This window comes from Gopherus flavomarginatus, chromosome 9 (assembly GCF_025201925.1).
Source record: "Gopherus flavomarginatus isolate rGopFla2 chromosome 9, rGopFla2.mat.asm, whole genome shotgun sequence".
Lineage (NCBI taxonomy): Eukaryota > Metazoa > Chordata > Testudines > Testudinidae > Gopherus > Gopherus flavomarginatus.
In genome coordinates, this window is record NC_066625.1 from 22633714 (window position 1) to 22657865 (window position 24152).

General features: G+C 42.8%; 1 protein-coding gene across 2 annotated transcripts in view; it reads right to left on the reverse strand.

Moving 5' to 3' along the window:
• Positions 1–24152, reverse strand: part of LOC127058654 (phospholipase A2-like) — a 34989-nt gene that overhangs the window by 7830 nt on the left and 3007 nt on the right. Inside the window, exons 2-4 of one of the 2 annotated variants that reach the window (XM_050968912.1) lie at positions 22202–22367; positions 6144–6250; positions 1983–2070 (exon numbers count right to left, since the gene is read on the reverse strand). In XM_050968912.1, coding sequence (XP_050824869.1) covers positions 1983–2070; positions 6144–6250; positions 22202–22367 — 361 coding nt within the window. Of the gene's footprint in view, positions 1–1296; positions 2071–6143; positions 6251–22201; positions 22368–24152 lie in introns of those variants that run through there. The other variant, XM_050968911.1, reaches the window with a different exon arrangement.

The following is a 24152-nucleotide window of genomic DNA, read 5'->3' on the forward strand; positions in this document are numbered from 1 at the left end:
AGGATGCTATAGTCAAACCCATATATTTATAAACATTTGCCAATAGTCCTCATTTTAAAATTCCCTCTATTCCAACTGTATAACACTTAGTTTTCTTTGTATCCCACACCTTTTATAATTGGCAAACATGATTGGCATGACTTAAAGCTGTTTTATTTAGGCCAGTTAATTTTTATCTGTCAGAGCTGACTTAGTGCTTCCTCTCCTAAATCAATTTTTATTTGCTAATTTCTTAAATGAATTCAGATACCTCTCACAGTATTAATCTGGTAAAGCTGCCATGATACTGTAATTGATTATTGTAGTCTGATGTATGTAGCAAGACCTGTATCTGTAAATACTGAATGAGAAGTGATTTATTTTGTATAAAAACCCAGCCAGGTTGCCATTTTGTTTCTGTGATGTTTGAGAGAAACAGAGGTTAACTTTTGTTCTTAAAATCCTTTGTACTTATGAATCTCGTTGAGTTTGCATTTGTATCATACTATTAATGAATTCCAGATTTGCATATGAACACTTTTAAAAGTTGGACAAAATTAAAGATTTTTTTCTAAAACTTTCTTCCTGTAAACTAAAGAATCAAATTTACCTTTAAATTTTTTCTTGTCAAAGCTGTTGACATTTACCTTGTACTGTAATTGATCAATAACTTTTAGCAAATCTCCTGGCTTAAAGTTAGCCTGATCACAATGGAAACAAGATTTGTTTTTCAGAAAACGTGGATGTTCACAAATAGTTATGAAGAAAATTCATTGTACAGTACTAGTTAATTTGAAGCTTTTCTGAGGAGAAGCCTCAAAACTGTAAAGTTTGCTTACCTAACCATGCAACCCAGCTTTACATTCCTGTAAAGCAAAACCGTTCTCTTCTGAGTATTGTTGTATATAGATCCTGACTTGTGGGGATACGTCTGTGCCCTGCATGTTGCGTAACCTTCTTTGCGTAAACGGGGGACAGAATACAGGAATCCATATCATGGAGCTGTGGTCTTTGGAGACATCCTCTGGTTCAATATACTCTAGATCCTAGTGGCTTAACCACTCATCACATCTACCTTTGTGGAATGAAGCTGCAGCAGGCAACCATGGAGCTGCTGCAGCCCAGAGGCCACATTAGTGGCCACTGGTATCTCTGTTGCTGCTTTGTATGTGGGAGGCAGGCAAGATTTTTTTTCTCCTTGTGTCTATGGGATTCCCACTCTGGTTGTACAAGGGGACCAGGATTTGACCCATACTTATCAGTCAGTGACTTAATGTCTTTTTTTTTTTTTAAATTTAAATATTCAAGTGACTGTGAACAAGACAGTGAAGCTAAACAGTCTAATTGTGTTGCCTAGGCCAAGTGAAATGCAAAACTTTTATGATATAATGAATAGTAACTATTGTTGGTTATCAAAAGTGTTGCTAATAACAAAGGTTAAAAGCCCTTCCTTAAACTGACAGTGTCACTTTGAGTGTGCCTTTTCCTTGGCTACATCTAATAATAAAATTTTAGCTTCAGAATTCTAATGAAGTTTAAAAGTAGAGGTTTTCACTCCATTCCTATGTGCTGTTTTGCATACGTGGGTGATAGAACAACACTGACGAAAGAAAATGAGTAGCTTGCAGTGAATAACATGGTGAAAGCTGGTGTTTTAGAGGCTTTCCCCATACTTAACGTTCCATTGCTGCTTGTGGTGATAAAGGTTCACAGACTATTAGACATCTCTGACAAAATCGTTCTTGATATTCAGTCCACGAAAGCTGCTACAGTTTCCCACCCGTTAAGAATCACTAAATTTTCTTTTAGCTTATGCATTATGAAAACTAGGCATGCACAAACATTGCTGGAAAAAATCAATCATCATTTTTTATAGAAATTTTATTTTAAATTCAAAAGCATGTACAGATTTTTGTAAATATTAGAGTAGTGTCCTCCTGTCTCACTAAAACTTACATTTTGGGTGATAGTCACCACATACAAAATCTGGCCAGAAAATGTACCTTGGGTAATAAGGGGCTTTAGCCAAACACTTGGCAGCTTTGCGGTCACATTCACACATTATTTTTTGGCATTTGTCTTCTAGTGAATCTGGAAAAGAAAATGAAAACAAAATACAAATGATTCTTAAAGTAATTAAAGGACATCAAATGGTAACAGTAAGCAGTAAACATAGTATTCAGAAAATTGTCCTAAATGTTATTTCCTGTATAAATTGTAACATCTTAATTTTTTATAACAAGCCTTTTACGTTAACTGACTTTCCTCCTCTACTATTCTTTACATATTTTGAAATTTTTGCTGTACTTGGTTAATGGTAAATCAGAGTTCTCCCAAATTACTGTGCTAGACTGAACCTAGATGATGATACCACCTCCCAGCAGATGGAGATAGTGGAAGGGGAGGGGATTTTGTGAGTAATCGCATCTGCAGAGCTCATTTTAGCTGAGAAATTAATTTTTCTAACTGTGTTGGGAGGAACAAACCCTCAGTGAAGAGTTATCTTTAATCTTCTTATGCTTACAAAATGGAGGAATTTTATAGTTTAGCTCCTCTTCAGAAAGGAGTAATGGTAATTGTTTTGTATCTTCCTCTGCTCTAGTCAGAGCTATGTGAGAGAAGTGGCTCTTCATTCTCTCTCTATATATTTAATGCCCTTTTAAAAGATGCAAGATCAAAAGTTAGACTTATGTACTATAAAAGTGAGTTGCAAAGGTGTTAAGACTTCTGCAGTAAACTTAACTTGCTCGTTTATACAATATGACTTGTTACACACTATATTCAACAGCCTATTTAAGGTGTAATTTAACCTTACAAAATTATTTTCTATGTCTTTCACAAAGGTTTTGTTTGTAACTGTCATGTTGCAGTAACGTGGTCTTTATTTTCTCCAACTCTGGTATTTGAAGTATACAGTGACCTGTAGAGAGCAAGTACAACAGTCTTGGAGGACCCACTTATATCAGGTGGCTTCTGACACGGTTAAATCAAAGTTGAAGTGTAGAGTGGATCTTTAACTCTGCCCCTGAATCACTCCAAGGTGTTGGCACAGTAACAGCCCAGTCTTGGGCAGCATGGTTAAGATCTAGTTCATGCTATGATATTGAACTGTGCTTGAAACATAACCGTGTTATATCTCAGGGCAAGCTACATCTGTAGAATAGACAAGATCTTAAATGAGGAGAATGCAGAACAGCACTCTCCCTTTCCTTCCCCTACCCCAAACTTTGTCTCCTTTCTGGCATGTCAGGCACCCTAAATTTAATATTTTGCATCTCATGAGCATGCAGTTAACTTATTTTGGCTGTTACTAGCAGGCTGCCTTTAGACTAGAGTAGGAAAATCACGTTTTTTAAAAAGTGGTTAAAATGTGTTGGTTTATCATTTTTTTTAAAAAGGTGATAGGTCCACAAAAGGTGATCACAAGCACTAGTTAACTTTAAAATAGTGCATTAGCCATCTTAAACATGACCGGTTTGTCGTCATCCAGACATGTCCCCCAATGTAGCATTGCATGCATTTAAATATGCTAGACTAAAATTCTCAAATGCACCTGAGCAAAACAAATTTAAGTTCAAAATGTGCCTTTTCGATTGGCTAAATGTCATATTTGTAAGAAGGAGTAAGCACCAGTAAGGAATCTACTGGTGAGAGATCTTCATGTTTCATCTCAGTGTACATATTTTTGTGTGGTGCCAACATAATTGCTTTCTAGATGGCTTCAGAGGTTTTTGCTCCCAGGGTTTACCTCTGCAGTGGCAATACAGTTGGAACTACAATTACAGGTGAGTAACTTTTTTTTCTTAAAATTTGTCAAATGCTACAGCATTTTGTGTTGCCCAGTTTTATGTAATCTTGTAATGAAAAACTTAGTATAGTGGTCTCAGCAAGTTTAATTCTATCTGCTTAAACCAAGTTTACAACTTTTGTGGTCTTAATTCTTCCTTCTTTTTTGTAAACTTAATCACAGAATAATCTTTTCAGCTTCTGTTTTGCTTTACTGTTATGTGCACAGTTATAATAATAGGGGGTCAGGTGACCAAATGAAAGGTCGAAAGCTAAAAGATAGGTACACATTACTGACTCTGGACAGGGATATTAAACAAAAATTACTATCTGTTAACTTCCAGTCTCTGTAGTGTGTATACTTGGTATTAGAAAGGTCTCCTCCCTTTTCCAATCTTCACCTCTTGAAGCCAGAAACCAATTTTGTGTCAAAATTTTTCTACATGAATAGAAAAACATAATTTTCTCTAATCTACAGTGGGGTCAGGTGTATGATAGCAAAGCATGCTTCCCTCTAGGTGTATCAAATTAAGTCGGTGCTAATAATAATCAACACACATGCTCTTTTCATTGATTAGAATCACCATTAGCAGATATAAAAACTTTTGTGAGAGACTTCAGGAAGGATTAATGACCTCCGAGATTGACTTCTTTAAATTAAGTTGTTTTCAAAGTAACTGAAGTTAAGATATTCAGCAATAAACTGGGTAGAGATGGGGAGAGGACAACAAAGATTTAGCAAATTATACATAAAATAATTGTGGCTGTAGGAGTTATAAAATACGCACTGCAGAATTACTGAAACAATTTGTCGGAATGTTTAGCTACTGTTGTAAAATTGAGAGAAGTTTTACAGAAAACCTCCCTCCCCACTCCAAACATTTAAGTCCTAATTACAGCAATATCTTTCCACTCTGAATCTTATTGTGTGCTGTCAATCTGAGTGAAGTCTTTCATTTCTAATTTCATTACTTTTGATTTAATTTGAGCAAAATTCTGTCTATCATAACTTGAGTTCTCATATTTCAATCTTTGTTTCTGACTTTCCACTAAAGATATTTCTTGCGGCTGAAGGGAAATAACTTGACTTCTTTCCAAAAGAAGGAAACTTGAACAGTACTCATTGTAATTCTATTCTGCCTCTTGAAGATATGTTAAAGCTTACAGCTGAAACTCTGGTGCATTGAAAAAAAATTGTTTAAGCAGCATTTTTGTTGAACATGCATATAAATCCCATGTTGTTCCTCTTTCACATTAGTTTACCTTATCCGAATTTTAGGGCTCAATGAATTCCTGTCCTGACTTTCATGGGAGATATTTCTGTAGGGGGCCTGATGCATTAATTTAGAAAATGAGTACTTGATCAATTTGACATACTGTAGCTATTGTATAATCAGACTGCTTTTCTTAATTTTACATGGTTTTTCCAGCTGGTCATGTCATTACTTAGCAATCCTCTTCTGCCCTCCCATAGTTTCGCAAATGTATTGAAGTTTAAATCTTATGGAAGAAAAACACATTATCAAGGTGCTGTGAGCAAGAAAATAATGACCCAAGCAATTCTGAAGTATGGATTTCTACGTACTTTCAAAAAGAGAGTGGGTTTTTTGTGGCCTGTGAGCATATTGCTCCCATATGTAAACCTAGTAACGTAGCGCACTATTACATGTACTAAAGCAATGGTTCATAAATTCTAGCCACGACTAAGTGGAGCCTTTCCCATTAGGCTGCAGTGTGAAACATTTTGAGAACCCAGTAGCGAAGAATTGGGTAGCTGGGAGGAAAGGTGGTTTATGAAGGATTTTCTTTTTTTCTTTTCTTTTTTATTTTGGGGTGGGTGGGTGGGGGGGAAGTAGGCAAAGAATGGAAAAAGTTTAAGGATCACTGTACTACAGTGCATAGAAATGACAATCATCCCAGATGTACTTATGTCCATTTTGAATATTCAGATGTGGAGAAGCATTTCCTGCTCTGTGTAAATTGTAAGATGCCTTTGAAAGTACTTCAGTTTCTGAGTCTACTATTGGCAGTGGCTATCTTGATGAAGATGCCACTTGTGACCATAGCAGTGTAGCATACTGTGGTTCTAGCAGCATGACAGAATGCAAATTATACATGATTGGTGATTAACTTTTTAAAGTTGCCTTGTATTTCTGTATATAGAAAACTCATCAGTATGTGATCCCTCAGTTTAAAGCTGTGGTTATTTTGAATCTCACTGAAGCTAACATTTAGAGATGAACAAATTTAGGAACATTAGGAGTGTTAATAGAAATGGTGCAAAGAAAGAAAGACAAAATAGGGAAGTTACAAGTGGCATTGTGGTGTTCTTCCAGGGACATGTGCCTGAAAGAGAATAGAGTTAATTAGTTACTCACCACACACAGCAGCATTGTCTTCACATTCCCAGTTATAGCTCTCTACCTTGGGCTTACAGCCTGCTTGCTCTGCCTTACTGTAGCAGCAGTCGTGCTTAAAGCAGCACCTGACAGCAATAAAAAGATGGATTTATTTTTATCTCATTATAATATTGTGTGGTCATCTAATGTGTTTAATGCTTTTGTTGGCGCACTTTCCTATTAACACAGTACACTCTCACTATAATAGATCTGTTGGGATTCATGCCTTCTTGTTATAGCCAGGGGTTTGTTATAGAGAAAGAACAATCAAAAGGAATGAAACTGCTGGAGTAAGTTAATGAAGTTGCCTTAAATAAAGGAGTTAGGTATCATCATCATTATTTTATTTATTAAACTAAGGCTAGGAGTTGGTCACAGAAGGTGATTTTAGGTGACCTCTCCACCTTCAGCCATTGTAGAGAGGATCAGGCTGTCAGCCCCTGCAGCTGCTGGGCTCCAGGCTGTCAGCCCCCACCTCAGCAGGGCTTCGGCTTTAGCCCTGGGAGGCTGGATGTGGGCCCACTCCTTAGTTTCTGCCCTGGGGCTTACGTATGATGCTGAACAAAAATTGTGCATGCATATGCAACATCTTTTTTTACAGTACTGTCCTGTAATTGGGATCCAGGGACCAGGTCCATTATAGCTGAAAGTTTGTAATAATGAAAGGCACTATAGCAAGGGTGTACCGTATGTAGACTATGCAACTACAAAACACTAAATGTCTCCATGAACAAATTCTTCTAGATCCAGTCAAGAGCCTTAATGAGAAAATAGATACTTGGCTTTTAATGTAGTATAGCACTTAAACAACATTGTTTTGCCATGTTTATTCGTATATCCTAACCAGTATTGAAGAAAACAAGTAGAGTATCTAAGATCCACAATAGCTAATCTAGCTGCATGTGTACTTTTTTGCTCTCAAATGATCCTATCAGGATATTTTGGCAGTATTCTCTAATCACAGCGAGCTTTGTGTCTCCCAAGAAACTGCCCAGTGACAGGGCCCAATCACGCTACAGCTACGCCCACACTACACACCTCTTTTGGTAGCATGTAGTGCATATATGTAGCTCCCCTATCCAGCATCAAGGAGCTGGCAGAGCCTTGCCCCACTGCCAGAGCTTTTTCCTGCAGTGCAGGGAAGGGCTTCAGCAGAGGGCAGGCAGCTGGGAGGCTACATTGCTACAAATAGCAATGTATCTGGTCAGGCATGGTTTAGGCAAGTAGAGTAAAGACAGGTCTGAAGGGTGCAGGTATGTAGTGGAGTACATATCCTGCATGGCTCGCAGCCCCACACACTCAGCTACATACTCCCTTCAGGTGTGTCTTTACTTGCCTAAGCTGTGTCTCACTGTCTCCAGTGCTGTTTATACCTGGAGGGAGTTAGGTGGGTATGTACACTACACACCATGAAAATAAGTGTGCAGTATAATAGTACACTGGTGCAATTGTCTGCCACAGTTAAGGGCATCCATTCTTGGTTTATATTAACTAATGAAGATAAGAACTGCAATAAGATCTATTATGAAATAGTATTGTTTAAATAAAGACATTACTTAAGCTGTAACACTGTCCCTTAATTGTGGTAGAGAACCAAGCAATACCTGTAGAGTGAACGGCCTTACGGTGAACAGACATGACTACTGTATAATCCAGGGGTGGGCAAACTATGGGCCAGATTCAGCCCCTCAGGGCTTTGGATCCGGCCCCTGGGATTGGCCCCCGTGGTGCTGTGGGCCCCGCGCCGCTCTCGGAAGTGGCCGACACCATGTCCCTAGGGCGGCAGAGGGCTCTGTGCGTTGCCCTTGCTTCCAAGCACTGCCCCCCCCCGCAGCTCCCATTGGCCGGGAATGGGGAACCGCGGCCAATGGGAGCTTCAGGGGAGGTACCTGGAGGCGCATCAAGAGCAGTGCATGTGGAGCCCTCCATCCCCAAAGGCCACAGCGCTTCCTGGAGCGGTGCGGGGCAAGGAACAGGGCAGGCATGCAGGGAGCCTGCCCTGGCCCTGGTGTGTGCCGCTGCCACCCTGGAGCCTGAACCCCTCCTGCACCCTGCCTACCAACTCCCTGCCCTAAGCCTCCTGCCTGCACCTCACACCCATCCTGCACCCCATCCCCTGCCTTCAGCCCACTCGTACACCCTACACCCCTCCTGACCTCAATCCCCTGCCCTGAGCCCCCTCATACACCCCTCCTCTGCCTCAATCCCTTGTCCTGAGCCCCTTCCTGCACATAGCACCCCAACCCCCTGCCCCAGCCCTACATACAATTTCCCCACCCAGATGTGGCCCTTGGCCCAAAAAATTTGCCCACCCCTGGTGTAATCAGAATACAAGCAGACTTATTGCTTAATTGGGATTTATTTGGAGAGCACTGATGAATTAAGTGTCATTTAATGAGTGAAACTGAGTTGCTAATATAGAAAAAATTTGGGGATAACTCAAAAATGACTCACCCTTCCTGTTTGTTGTTTTTTAAAAGCCTTCATAATTAACACAGCTAATACAGAAAAGCTATAGGAAAGGGTATTTTGTTGTAAAATTGCTAGCATTTCATAAACCTTGATTCTTGAGCCAGAGTCACTACTCTTGCAACTACCTTTGACAACTGGGGACATTTTTAGGGGGGATCTGGAATTAGAGGGCTGTAGGCTCTGCTACAAACTCTGGAGTCTGAACTATGCAATAGTTACAGGTACACTCTTTTTGTTCAGATGGAGAGTAGGACATGCTAGTGAGCCCTTTTTGTTCAGTGATGACATCTGGTCTCTTCTGGTGACAGACAAATATAGTATTGCAGTGTGTATATGAGTTTTTTAGATAGCTCCCAGATTGGCATGTTTTGCTTTTTAGGATCTGGACCTATGAAGATTAAAAAGTAGTGCTTTGACTCTCAGCACTATCAAGTATTTATTTTTGTCTTGATTTTACAAATTGCTGCCAACAGTGAATAAACAAGTGATTTTTTTAATTTTTTTTTTTGGGGGGGCTATAATTTGTTAAACTAATACTTGGCAGCTTGACATGACCCTTCATCTAAAGATTGCAAAATGCTTCACAAACAAGTTTCACAATGCTCCTGTGATGTAGGTAAATATACATATTTGACAGATAAAGAAACAAAGCACGGAAAAAATTTGTGACTGTCCAAACTCCCTCAGCAGGACTGAGGTAATCAGAATATAGCCCAGAAAGTCATGCTTCCCAGCAACATGTTCTAATTACTAGATTATGCTGCCTCATGGACTTAAAATTTACTATGTTTATGGAAACACAAACAGCCTTTGTCTATCTGAAGTTTAGGAATTAATTTTAATCCATTTGTGTTTCAAATGGTTAAATACAGAAGTGTGTTTAAGAATTGCTATGTCTTGCTTTTGATTTTATGTAAGTAACATAGCTGCAGTGATGTGATCAGAACTTCAAGAAATAACAGGGAGAATAAGAACTCAACTGCCCTTTGTGAAGCCCAAGTATGCATAAATGTCTTGTACTTTCTAATTGCTGTCCAAATTGAGATGCTCCGTAAAGATATTTTAAAAACCAAGACAAAAGAAGGCAAGTTGTGTACCCACTGAACCCATACCACAAATAGCTAGCCATATTTTGTAAGCAGGAAGTTGGCTTGCCACCAGGGGCTCTTTATATTTTTTTCAGATGCCATACTCCAAAATGAAGGATTTGAGCTTACAGTGACCACAAGCAAAGATAATACTCTTCCATGCATCTGTAGTCTTAATTTAGTTATTAAAGTAGCAATTACCTTCCACAAAATTGTCTACAAAATAAATGTCAGATGTTGCATTCAGAAGCTTCAAATAACCAGCCAGAGGATCATAAAATGTATTCCACGTAGTCCAGATTTCAGTACAACAAAGGAGTTTAAAACGTGATCTGTTTGTATATTCTAGCCCTAAAGAAATATTCAGAAAAAAATCTGCTTTCCTGTTAGTTACAATACCATTTACTGTTTGGGTACCAACATCCCCAATTTGGGGTGCAACAGATAATGCAGAGGAGGGGAGTGTCTTAGTAGGTTCATATTCCCAATGATGATCTTTAGAGGAGGCATTTTGTAGCTGTTTATTTGGTGGTATGGTTACTACCAAGTGTAGTTTAAGACGCTGATATCAGTATGGATCCCACTGTAACCACTCATGTGCACGTAACCAGATCTTATTTTTCATAGTGTCTTTGGGGCTATGCTTGCTTGTGCTTGTGTGCTTCATTAAAATTCCTTGCTCTTGGATTTGTATGGAATCTGTAAACTCCCTGTGACAGGAAAATTGCTAATACATTTGCCATTTTTAGGAAAGAGGTGGCGGGGGGGGAAGAGGGGTTAATCCAGGCAACTACAGGCCTGTTAACTTGACCTCAATTATACGCAAGGTCTTGGAACAAATTTGGAAAGAGAGAGTAGTTAAGGATCTAGAGGTGAATGGTAATTGGGGTAAAATACAATATGGCTTTTCAAAAGGTAGATTGTGCCAGACCAACTAAAAATTTGCAGATGACACAAAATTGGGAGGTATTGCCAATATGGAGATGGACCAGAATATCATACAAGAAAATCTGGATGATCTTGAAAACCGGAGTAATAGAAATGGAATGAAATTTAATACTGCAAATTGCAAGGTCATGCACTTAAAGACTAACAAACATTTTTGCTGTAAGATAGGGATGGCAGTGGGAAGTGATGGAGGAGAAAGACTTTGATGTGTTGATTGATCACAGGATGACTGAGTTGCCAAGGTGATGTGGCCATGAAAAAAGGCTAATGTAGTCCTAAGATGAGTCAGGTGAGATATTTCTAGTAGACAGGGAAGTATTAGTACCATTATACAAGGCACTGATGAGACTTCATCTGGAGTAGTGTGTGCAATTCTGGTCTCCTCTTTTAAGAAAGATGAATTCAAACCGGAACAGGTGCAGAGAGCAGCTACTAGGATTATCTGAGGAACGGAAAACCTACCTTATGAGAGGAGACTCAATGAGCTTAGCTTGTTTCATCATCCTCATCATGTTCCCATTACGCCTCTGGTGTTCAGAGCAGCAACAAAGCTCCTCCAGTGATGAGCACCGTCATTGCCAAGAGGTGCTGGAGATGGATTGGCCATGTGCTTCGGATGGAAACTGATTCCATCACTAGAGTAGCAATAAGATGGACGCTTGAAGGGAAGCGAAAATGAGGCTTTCCAAAAACAACATGGTGAAGAGCTGTAGAAGCCAAGCTGAAAATCCTGGGGCACAGCTGGGGAACCATTGAAAGACTTACCAGAAACAGACAGGACTGGCTTGTTTAGCCTAACCAAAAGAAGGCTACAATATACAGGAGGTCAAGCTAGATCAGGGGAGGGTGAACTACGGCCTGCAGGCCAGATCCGGCCCATCAAGACTTTCAGTCTGGCCCATGGGATTGCCAGCCTCATGGTGCAGCGGAGCTAAGGCAGGCTCCCTGGCCCTGCGCAGCTCCCGGAAGCAGCCAGCACCATGTCCTGTGGCCCCTGGGGGGCAGGGAGGGGGAAGGGGGATCTGTGCCTTCCCTCACCTGCAGGCACCGCTGCCCATAGCTCCCATTGGCCAGGAACAGGGAACCACAGCCAATGGGAGCTTCGGGGGTGGTATCCACAGGTGATAGCAGCACCTGGCAGAGCCACCTGCCCCACCCCCAGGAGCCACTGCCAGACATGCTGGCCACTTTCAGGAGTGGCATGGGGCCAGGGCAGGCAGGGAGTCTGTCTTCGCCCTGCTGCACACAGCTGCCATCCTGGAGCTGTTCATAGACTCATAGACTCTAGGACTGGAAGGGACCTCGAGAGGTCATCGAGTCCAGTCCCCTGCCCTCATGGCAGGACCAAATACTGTCTAGACCATCCCTGATAGACATTTATCTAACCTACTCTTAATTATCTCCAGAGATGGAGATTCCACAACCTCCCTAGGCAATTTATTCCAGTGTTTAACTACCCTGACAGTTAGGAACTTTTTCCTAATGTCCAACCTAAATCTCCCTTGCTGCAGTTTAAGCCCATTGCTTCTTGTTCTATCATTAGAGGCTAAGGTAAACAAGTTTTCTCCCTCCTCCTGATGACACCCTTTTAGATACCTGAAAACTGCTATCATGTCCCCTCTCAGTCTTCTCTTTTCCAAACTAAATAAACCCAATTCTTTCAGCCTTTCTTCATAGGTCACCTTCTCAAGACCTTTAATCATTCTTGTTGCTCTTCTCTGGACCCTCTCTAATTTCTCCACATCTTTCTTGAAATGCGATGCCCAGAACTGGACACAATACTCCAGTTGAGGCCTAACCAGCGCAGAGTAGAGCGGAAAAATGACTTCTCGTGTCTTGTTTAGAACACACCTGTTAATGCATCCCAGAATCACGTTTGCTTTTTTTGCAACAGTATCACACTGTTGACTCATATTTAGCTTGTGGTCCACTATGACCCCTAGATCTCTTTCTGCCATACTCCTTCCTAGACAGTCTCTTCCCATTCTGTATGTGTGAAACTGATTGTTCCTTCCTAAGTAGAGCACTTTGCATTTGTCTTTTTTGAACTTCATCCGGTTTACCTCAGAACATTTCTCCAATTTGTCCAGATCATTTTGAATTTTGACCCTGTCCTCCAAAGCAGTTGCAATCCCTCCCAGTTTGGTATCGTCTGCAAACTTAATAAGCATACTTTCTATGCCAACATCTAAGTCGTTGAACAGAGCCGGTCCCAAAACAGTCCCCTGCGGAACCCCACTTGTTATACCTTTCCAGCAGGATTGGGAGCCATTAATAACTACTCTCTGAGTACAGTTATCCAGCCAGTTATGCACCCACCTTATAGTAGCCCCATCTAAATTGTATTTGCCTAGTTTATCGATTAAGGATATCATGCGAGACCGTATCAATTGCCTTTCTAAAGTCTAGGTATACCACATCCACCGCTTCTCCCTTATCCACAAGACTCGTTATCCTATCAAAGAAAGCTATCAGATTGGTTTGACACGATTTGTTCTTTACAAATCCATGCTGGCTAATCCCTATCACCTTACCACCTTCCAAGTGTTTGCAGATCATTTCCTTAATTACTTGCTCCATTATCTTCCCTGGCACAGAAGTTAAATTAACTGGTCTGTAGTTTCCTGGGTTGTTTCTATTTCCCTTTTTATAGATGGGCACTACATTTGCCCTTTTCCAGTCTTCTGGAATCTTTCCCGTCTCCCATGACTTTCCAAAGATACTAGCTAGAGGCTCAAATACGTCCCCTATTAACTCCTTGAGTATTCTAGGATGCATTTCATCAGGCCCTGGTGACTTGCAGGCATCTAACTTTTCTAAGTGATTTTTAACTTGCTCTTTTTTTATTTTATCTTCTAAACCTACCCCCTTCCCATAAGCATTCACTATGTTAGACATTCCTTCAGACTTCTCAGTGAAGACCGAAACACAGAAGTCATTAATCATCTCTGCCATTTCCAAGTTTCCTGTTACTGTTTCTCCCTCCTCACTGAGCAGTGGGCCTACCCTGTCCTTGGTTTTCCTCTTGCTTCTAATGTATTGATAAAAAGTCGTCTTGTTTCCCTTTATTCCCATAGCTAGTTTGAGCTCATTTTGTGCCTTTGCCTTTCTAATCTTGCCCCTGCATTCCTGTGTTGTTTGCCTATATTCATCCTTTGTAATCTGACCTAGTTTCCATTTTTTATATGACTCCTTTTTATTTTGTAGGTCATGCAAGATCCCGTGGTTAAGCCAAGGTGGTCTTTTGCCACATTTTCTATCTTTCCTACTCAGCAGAATAGCTTGCTTTTGGGCCCTTAATAGAGTCCCTTTGAAAAACTGCCAACTCTCCTCAGTTGTTTTTCCCCTCAGTCTTGATTCCCATGGGACCTTACCTATCAGCTCTCTGAGCTTACCAAAATCCGCCTTCCTGAAATCCATTGTCTCTGTTTTGCTGTACTCCCTTCTACCCTTCCTTAGAATTGCAAACTCTCTGATTTCATGATCACTTTCACCCAAGCTTCCTTCTACTTTCAAATTCTCAACGAGTTCCTCCCTATTTGTTAAAATCAAGTCTAGAACAGCTTCCCCCCTAGTAGCTTTTTCAACCTTCTGAAATAAAAAGTCTGCAATGCAGTTCAAGAACTTATTGGGTAGTCTGTGCCCTGCTGTGTTATTTTCCCAACATATATCTGGATAGTTGAAGTCCCCCATCACCACCAAATCTTGGGCTTTGGATGATTTTGTTAGTTGTTTAAAAAAAGCCTCATCCACCTCTTCCACCTGGTTAGGTGGCCTGTAGTAGACTCCTAGCATGACATCACCCTTGTTTTTTACCCCTTTTATCCTAACCCAGAGACTTTCAACACTTCCGTCTCCTGTGTCCATCTCCACCTCAGTCCAAGTGTGTACATTTGTAATATATAAGGCAACATCTCCTCCCTTTTTCCCCTGTCTATCCTTCCTGAGCAAACTATACCCATCCACACCAACATTCCAATCGTGTGTATTATCCTACCAAGTTTCAGTGATGCCAACAATGTCATAGTTGTATTTATTTATTAGCACTTCCAGTTCTTCCTGCTTATCACCCATACTTCTCGCATTTGTATATAGGCATCTAAGATACTGGTTTGATCTTGCCTCCCAGTTTTGCCCTGACCCTCCTTTCTCTCTGCCATTATAGCCTCTTGTTTCCGACCCATCTCCCACGTCTTCATGTTCCCCATTTACCTGTGGGCTTTGCTCACCTGTCCCCGTCGAACCTAGTTTAAAGCCCTCCTCACTAGGTTAGCCAGTCTGTGTGCAAATAAGGTTTTTCCCCTCCTCAAAAGGTGAACGCCATCTCTGCCTAGCAGTCCTTCCTCGAATAGCATCCCGTGGTCAAGGAAGCCAAAGCCCTCCTGGCGACACCATCTTCGCAGCCAGGCATTCACCTCCATGATGCATCTGTCTCTGCCCGAGCCCCTACCTTTTGACAGGAAGAATCGAAGCGAATACCACCTGCACTCCAAACTCCTTCACCTGTACTCCCAGAGCCCTGTAGTCACTCTTGATCTGCTCAGCATCACACCTTGCAGTATCATTTGTGCCCACATGGATGAGTAGCATGGGGTAGTAGTCAGAAGGCCGGATAATCCTCAACAATGCCTCTGCAATATTTTGGATACGGGCCCCCGGCAGGCAGCATACCTCCCGAGATGAAATGTCAGGGCGACAGATGGGCGCCTCCGTCCCCCTCAGCAAAGAGTCTCCCACCACCACTACCCTACGTTTTCTATTTTCAGTGGTGGCAGCAGACCTCCCAGCCTTAGGGGTACGAGGCTGCTCCTCTTTTACTGTAGGGGGTGATTCCTTCTCTCCTGTATCAAGAAGAGCATAACGGTTACCTATTACCACCGCGGGAGGGTTTGCAGCAGGGGTGGAGCACTGCCCACTGCCAGAAGTAACCAGCTGCCAGTGTCCACCCTGAGCCATCTCCTCCTCCACCAGTGGTGTGTCAGTAGTCCTGTGAACTGGGACAGCTACCTCAGCTGTCCACATGGACACTGTCCAGGAATTGCTCATGGATACGGATGCTCCTCATCCTAGCAACCTCCTCCTGTATCTCTCCCACCTGCTGCCTGAGAGATTCCACCAGTAGGCACTTTTCACATTGGATGCCCCCCGCCCCCAGCCTGGATATAAGGTTGGAGGTAAGTGGTGCTGGGCTGGAGCCTGCACTCCAAAATCCTGCACCCAAACCGCTTGCCCTGAGCCCCTTCCTGCACACTGCATCCCCTCCCCACTCCTGCACCTCAAACCCATGCCCCAGCCCTACATTCATGGTCCTGCATACTATTTCCCCACCCAGATGTGGCCCTTGGACCAAAAAGTTTGCTGCCCACCTCTGGGCTAGATGATGTTCCCTTCTGACCTTTAAAGTTTGTCATGAAGAGTGGGTCAGCCACAAAACTTCCTTAGCTCTCTTGCAATTCCTTGGCTACATTGGCCCTGACTTAAAAAGGCAGGGATGGCGTGTGGGTTAGAGAATCCACGCTGACTACAGCATCTCTAAGAATCACAACTACTGTAGGGTAAGTAACCATACTTTCTTTTTCAAGTATGTGTGTGACACATGGCCAGAAAGTGTTAAACATCCTGCAAAATAAATAACCCTCAAAAGACATGTAGGGAGATGTTTGTGTTTTTTGTGTATTTACATATGTATAAGTAGAGTCGACAATGTAATCAACAGTCCCTGTCTATGCTGTATTCCGATTTGTTCTTTTGATCTCTGAACATCTAGCATTTACTGAATTGTAAACATCGGATATCTCGGTATTCATCTCTCTTTGAAACATACTGTGAATCGAGTAGGCAAATGTTTTGGCCTGAGGGCCACATTGGGGTTCAGAAACTGTATGGAGGGCTGGGTAGGGGAGACTGTGATTCCCAAAACAGCCTGCCCCCATCTGCCCCCCCCCCACTTCCCGCCCCCTGACTGCCCCCCTCAGAATCTCTGACCCATTCAACCTCCCCTGCTCCTTGTCCCCTGACTGCCCCCTCCGGGGACCCCCACCCCTAATGGCCCCCTTGGACTCCACCCCCTATTCAGGCCCCCCTACTCCCTGTCTTCTGACTGCCCCAATCCTTGTCCACACCCCCACCCCCTGACAGCCCCCCAGGGACTCCTATGCCCCTGCTCCTTCTCCCCTGACTGCCCCCCAGAGACTCCTACCCCTTATCCAGCCCCCCTGCTACCCGCCTCCTTACCATGCCACTCAGAGCACCAGGACTGGCAGCTGCGCCGCCTGGCCAGAGCCAGCAATGCTGCTGCACAGTCTAGAGCACCAGGGCAGGCGGGCGGCTCTTGCAGAGAGCAGGGGAGGGGCTCGGGTCTAGCCTCTGTGGCTGGGAGCTCAAGGGCTGGGCAGGAGGGTCCCATGGGCCAGATGTGGCCCATGAGCTGTAGTTTGCCCACCTCTGCTGTGAATGGTGAAGGAACAAGCAAATGGCTTTAATTCTATAGCGAAGTACCAGTGATGGATCTCCTTCAAAGTTATCCTAATTACCTTTTGTTCCTGGAGGAACTCACAACTTGTCCAAGAGCACATGAAATTGTATAAAAGATCCTTGGGTCCTCATTCTGTCATCTCAGATCTGCTTAAACTTCATCAGGAGACGTTTGAGTTGCAAGACAGAGGTCCCAGTTATGCCCTGAATATGATATTTGGACATTGGACTATAACCTATGAACTATTTCTCAAAGAACTCTTTACAACTACAAAGCTCACCATCTCTGCTTTGAATCTTAACCTCAATGAATTGAACTCATGTCTGTATATATATTGATCTTTTAACCATACTCTTGTTTTAATAAATTTTAGTTAATAAAAATTGGCTGTAACATGTATTTGGGTAAGATCTGGAATATTTAGTAACCTGGGAGGTAATGTGTCCGATCCTTTGGGATTGGTGGACCCTTTTCTTTTATATGATGAATTAAGATTTTCAGATATCATATTTGACTTAGGTACTTGGATGGAGGCCTGCGGCTTGAACACCTCGAGGGAACTGTGTTTGGACTTCTGGATAACCAGTAAGGTAATAAAGAAGCTGTTTTATGCTGGCTTGGTAAATCTAAATATTGGCATATCCACCAGCTTTTGGGGGTTTGGCTGCCCCGTTCTTTGCAGTTTACCCTAACTGAGTGACCACAGCTGGCCCCACTGGGACCCTGGTTGCAATGTGTCTGTGGATCTTGCTGTAGATGACTGACAAGCAGTACCCTCACCAGATGGTGAGAGTGAGGAATCTTGGCTGTATCCGTCAAACAGGGATTGAGATACTGCTTTTTGAACTTCGTATTTGTTCTGGCTGCCATGTCAAGTGCACAGTGTTTCACTGAGGTCAGTGACTTGTGCATATGGCTGCCTTACAGATCTCAGAGATCTGTATATTTCTAACGCAGGCTGAAGAAGTCACCTGGGCACTGGAATAGCATTCCTTGACATTTTGGGGAGAGGCTTTCCAGTCAACTGATAGAAGATTTCACAGTGCATTTCCACTGCTTTGAGATACTCTGAGGCTAGATGACTTGGCATTTCTGCACACCAGGTATATGCGCACAAAGAGACCAAGGTAGAAGTCCTGAAAGATTTGGTCCTTGTAATAAATTAGGGCCCTGGACACGTATGAAGCTTTTTTACTGACGAGTGCAGTGGAGGGAAGACTACCCATAGAGTAATAGACTGCTTCACAGGGAGTTCTGAGAACACTTCAGGAATGAATCTAGGGTGCAGTTTAATCACCACTTTGTCATCGTGGAAGGATATATGTTGCTGTCCTGCCAGGAGAGCTTGCAGTTCTCACTCTCCATGTTGGCGTGATGGCTATGAGAAACACTTGTAATGGTGAGGTGATATAACAAACATTACATTAACTATTTGAACTGAGGCTCCATAAGTTGTAGAACATCATCAAGCTTCTGTGTGGGAGCAGGGTCTCTAACCATAGTACAGGTATGGAGAAAGCACTTGAAAAATCTCAATACCATGGAATGTGAAAAGATTGAATATGACTGTATTGGGGTGTGGCACGCTGATATTGCTGTCAGATGGACTTTAGCTCCCTCTAAAAGGCTAGGCCTGCTTGCTTCAGCAGCAGTGTGTGTAGACCAGAATCTTTGGTATTGGGGCTGTACGGGCTTCAGATTGAGTTCACACTGACTTGTCTGCATGGGAGGTCTTTTTCCACTTCAAGAAGTAAGGCTTCCTAGTGGAGGGTTTGACTGTAAAACAATCTCTTGGACTTGTAGGGAGTAATTTCTAGCAGTCCTGCTCAGCCAGCTGACATCTAGGCCATGGGTCAGCAACCTATGGCACGCCAGCTGATTTTCATTGGCACTCTGCTGCCAGCTTGGGATTCCGTCTGTAAATGGCTTTCCGTTTTTTGCAGTGCACTGTGCAATCTTGTAACTTCCTTCTGTACCTTTGGCTGTAACACCCGATCTAATTTCAGTTGATGATGACTTATGTCATGCAGGAGACAGGCTAAATAAGCTGGTGGTCCCGTCTGGCCCTGGACTCTTGCTTATCTGGCCCCCATCACTGCAGTAGCTGAGCAATTCACTATTGTTAAGACACTTACCCTCCCGGCAGCGATGTGGGGCAGGGCAGTTCCCATTGTACAGAGGGAAAACTGAGGCACAAAGGAGACATACACACTGTGATGAAACTTGCTGCACCAAGTCTCAGCCTGGGTCAGCTGACTCAGGCTTGCAGGGCTAAAATTAGCAATGTAGATGCTGTGAGACCCTTTCTGGGATCTCTGAGCCTGAGCATCTACATCACTCTTTTCAGCCCTGCGAGCCAGAGCCAGCTGCTGCCCATTTATTGCAGTGCAGACATATCCAAACAGGCTGAGTGACTGGCCCAAGGTCTCACAGGAAGCCTGTAGCAGAGGGAATGCAGAGGCAGTGAGTTGTATGGGCCCATGGTGCCTGGGCTCCAGGAATATTCAGGGCCCAGGGGCTCAGCTGCTCCAATGTTTGGATAGGTTAACAACCAATCACTCAGAAGCTGGTGTGCAGCTTAAAGTATCCAAATATGTGCCAGACATTGGGAAAACTTAGCAAGGAAAAACACGGGCAAAGATCACACTAAATTGGTAAGATCTGCATTTTAATTTAATTTTAAATGAAGCTGCTTAAACATTTTAAAAAACTTCTTTACTTTACATACAATAATAGTTTAGTTACCTAATATAGACTTATAAAAATAGACCTTCTAAAAACATTAAAATGTATTACTGGCATGCAAAACCTTTAAAGTAGAGTGAATAAACGAAGACTTGGCACACTACTGCGGAAAGGCCGCCGACCCCTGTTCTAGGCCATCAGAAGCAATAATTGGGTCTGGGAGCGATGTTTGACCATAGTTTTATGAAAACATCTGACCATGTGGGAAGGCATATGGGGGAAATGGCTGAGCATATGTCAGTGGTCTGGTAGTCAAAATCCTCTGCCAGTAGTGGCCTATCATGATGACCATAGCTTGGATATCATCCTGGTGGTAGGTGGGAAGATTTACTTTGGTGGTGTCAAGGACTGCTGTACAAGGCACCTAGAAGGGAGCCAGAGCTCCTATCTCCTTTAGAGCAGAAATTCCTGCACTTGGCATTGTCTGCCATGGCAAACAGTCTATCGTGGGAGTTGTGTATCAATGGAATATCAGTTCCAGGATGGATTTCTGCAGTGACTACTGATGGCTGGTTGCCACATTCCTGATCAGAAAGTCCACCAGGTTGTTGCTGACCTCTAGTAAGTGCAGAGCTATCTTAATCACTCCATGCTGACTGCACCATTCCGAGAACTCTGGCTTCCCCTGTAGAAGGGGGGAAGGATGATCAAGTGAATCCTTGCCCACAGTGAATCAAGTACTTCTTGTGGACCAAGTGGATGATGATATGCAAATTGGAGCAGTGACCTAGTCTTGAGTTTGGAGTGATGGGATGATGGAGGCAAGCATTACCATCCCAAACCTGTGGTGCTGTATATATTTGAGTCTGCTGAGGTCTAGTATAGGATGGTGCCCCCTTTATTTCCTCTAGATAAAGGACTTACCCTAGGTACAACAAAGGATTTCCTGGTCTGGTACTCTGTGGTAAAACTGGGTATGCAATCTCTGGTGTGTGGTGGTTGGGGATATGCTTTTCAATAGGGTGAAAGAGCATATATTCCCAAAGAGCATAGGGTCACTGTGGAATCTTTCAGTGACTATAAGTAGGGGATCTCATAAAATTGCAGAGAAATCGCACAATTTTTGCAGGTTGGTTGTGGCATAAATGGCATATTTCAAGGATGTTATACCCTTAGTTCTGTGTTGCAGTGGCATGCCTTCAGAGCTGCATGCCCAGCCAGCATCTGCCACTATCTGCTCGGCTTTCAGAGCTGGGTGGCCCTAGACCATATTTCACAGGGGAGACCAGATTTCCCAGCTGTCAATTTTGTAATGCCTTATATTTAAGGGTCTCAGTCCATTTGCTGAACAGCTACCAACACTTGAGGGGTCAACTCCTAAATTGTGGCTTGTATCTTGCAAGGGAATATCCCAAGATTTGGCATCTAAGTGCTCTCTGTATGATCACCATGGTAGTCATAAAAACTGGCTTCTTATGATGTCTTGGCTCGTCTGCTTTTGTGAGAAGCTTGGGCAGAAGAGTCTCTCTCTCTCTCTCCCTCTCCCTCTCCCTCTCCCTCTCCCTGCCTGCCTGCCTATTTGGCCTGCTGACTAGAGGCCACCCTCAGAGTGAAGCTACTTGAATATACCTTCCTTCCAAACAGATCGCAGGCACAGGGCTCATCTGTGCCCCAGATGCACACTACTGAAATAAAATCCAGTGTTGCATGCATGAGGTGTATGCAGACCTAGAGTGGAATCCACACTGGCACGTACACATGTATAATTTATAAAAAAAAAAAAAAAAAAAAATTATAATTTCTGTTTGCACAACAGTTTTCCTTCATAGATTCCTTTTTTTCAGACACTAATAATCTAAAATGCTCACTTTGGGGGTTGAAACTTTCCATGCCTGGTCCCATAAGTGTTGTTTTTTTTCTAGAAAGAGTAAGAAATATCCTTCCAACTCTTCATTACAAGAGGCAAGAAGGCTACATTTTATCCTTGAAAACAATGCCATTGTTTCTGATATACAGAACTCAAAGGGATGAGCTTTAAAACTTCCTCTGAGAAGATGGATTATAAAATGAAGCCTGGGAAACTCAGTCAAACAATAACAGTAGCAAAGTGGTGAACTCATCCTATTAAGTTAGTACAACTCATTGAGGTGAGTTAAATGCCAAGACGGATGTAAAAATTTCATTGCTATGGAATTTTAGCACACTGCAGCTACACCTTGCCCACTGGGCCAGATACTGCCCCCATTTATACACCCCACTAGTGTTAAATAGGCTGTAAATCAGATAAGAACTTAGCCTATTTTATTCTCTCCCCTACCCTTCTCATGGTAAACCCAGTATTTTGGTTAAATATAAATGTATTATCTTACCAGTCTACTTTATCCCTAGGCCAGCCTTGCCCTCCCAGACCACAATAGCATCCATAACGTAGATAGGCAAAAGGAGTGCGTCCTGTGCTGCATGTAATGGCTCCAGCTAATTCAAGGATTCCTCTTCGATTCCTGGAATGGGTTTTTCCCAAAGCACCTTTAAAATCTAAAGAGAAACCAAGACACTTCACTCAGTATCTGAATAATCTTTCTGAGAACGTTTACTGTGCACTTATATAAAGCTTCAGTTATCTGAAACTGTTAATGTCATCTTTACTCTGAGTATTAAGAGATTTTTAATGTTTAAAAGCTTGTTTTTACCATACTGAGAGCGCAGTAAAGTGGTAACCTCATGCTTCCTATAGAGGCCTTGTGTTAAAGTATAGTGCTAAGACTCTGGTCATCTAGGTTTAATTGCCAGCTCTGCCACAGACTTCCTGTATGATGTTGGGCACTTAAGGCTTTCCTATACGACTGGCAGGCTAGCAAGAAGTAGATTTACACCCCCACCTGGCACAAAATAAGTGTTCTCATAGATGAGCCCATACTGTCTTTGCCTCAGTTCCCTCCTGTTGTGCGAATATTTGTGAGGTGCTCAGATATAGGGTAAGAGGTCCAATATAAGAAATTAGATGGCAAGTGGCCAGTATCCGGACTATTTAGGCCTGGTCTATGCTTAAACATTAGGAAGGGTTTGGAGGGAACAGCAGGCTCCTGCTGGCAGGGAGCCTGCCCAGCACCTGAGTGCCACTCTGCCTGCCAGACCCTCCTGCCAGAAGCCATGGCTGCTGCTCCTGGGGCTGTGGACCAACAGGAAGTCTTGATCCAGCAGGCTTTTGGGGGAGGAGGTGCAAGCTGGGCTGTCTCTGTCTGGCCTAGCAGGGAGCTGCAGTATGGGGGACCCCTGGCAGGGGAGAAGTAGGGCTGGATGTGGGGCAGGGAGGGTTTCTTTCCTGGGTTTCTAACTGTTCTAATTATTACACTGAGCTAAGGACACAATTATAATTTGCAGTGTTACTACAATGGTATAAATGCCCTGTACAAGACTCTTGCATAATCAGTCTCTTGTATAGTGTGCATACAGTTGTAGAAACACAGTGGTGAGTTAGTTCAGTGTAAGAAGACTTAATTATGGATTTTTTTGTTTGTTTCTACCTGACAGTTAAGATTTCATAGCTGCTTTGTGCCCATTAACTAAAACGAAATGGATGGTGAGAATTCCTTGGGGATACCAGCTTGGCCCCCCCACCCTTTGGGGAGGGCAGTGATCCCAAAGGGCTGGGGCCCCCCTTATTTTTTATTGCAAAAATAGACCTCCACTACAGTATGTCTAGATGTCATCATTAGGAACTTTTTTACATACCACTCAGTTATAAGTAACAGGAGCTGCATTGTTCATTGGAGTAGAGTCCTCTGCATTATTAAACAAAATTGGGTCATATAGTGGGGAGGATATGTTGGCTTTAAATTGCATTGTATAATCTATGACAGATTATCGGTCATTATGACAGAAGTAATAGTGGTCATACTTAGACTTCAAAGGAAGACTATAAATCACCCTTCGATGAGAGGATTGGAATCAAGTTTGACTGACAGTTATGACCTCAAGCAGTGGAATGTTGGAATATAGGCAGAACCCATTGTAACTGAAAAGAGAGAGCTAGAATGCTGGAACGCCAATTTACCAGAACTGTAATTATAAGATTTAACCTACCTAACTTGGCTTTTACCTATCCTGTATACAAGATAATATACATCTATTTGATTTACTAATATGCTACAAAACTTCCAAATCTGAGTAGTGCTGCAATCCAGTGTGCCAGGCTGCAATACCCAGATCAGGGAGCCAGTCTAAGGGCTGTGAATTGCTGCTACAGAGTGAAGCTGGTCCCACCTCCTTACCCCGCCTACCCCCGCCCCATGGTGCGATTAAGGTTGTGCTGGAGCAGAG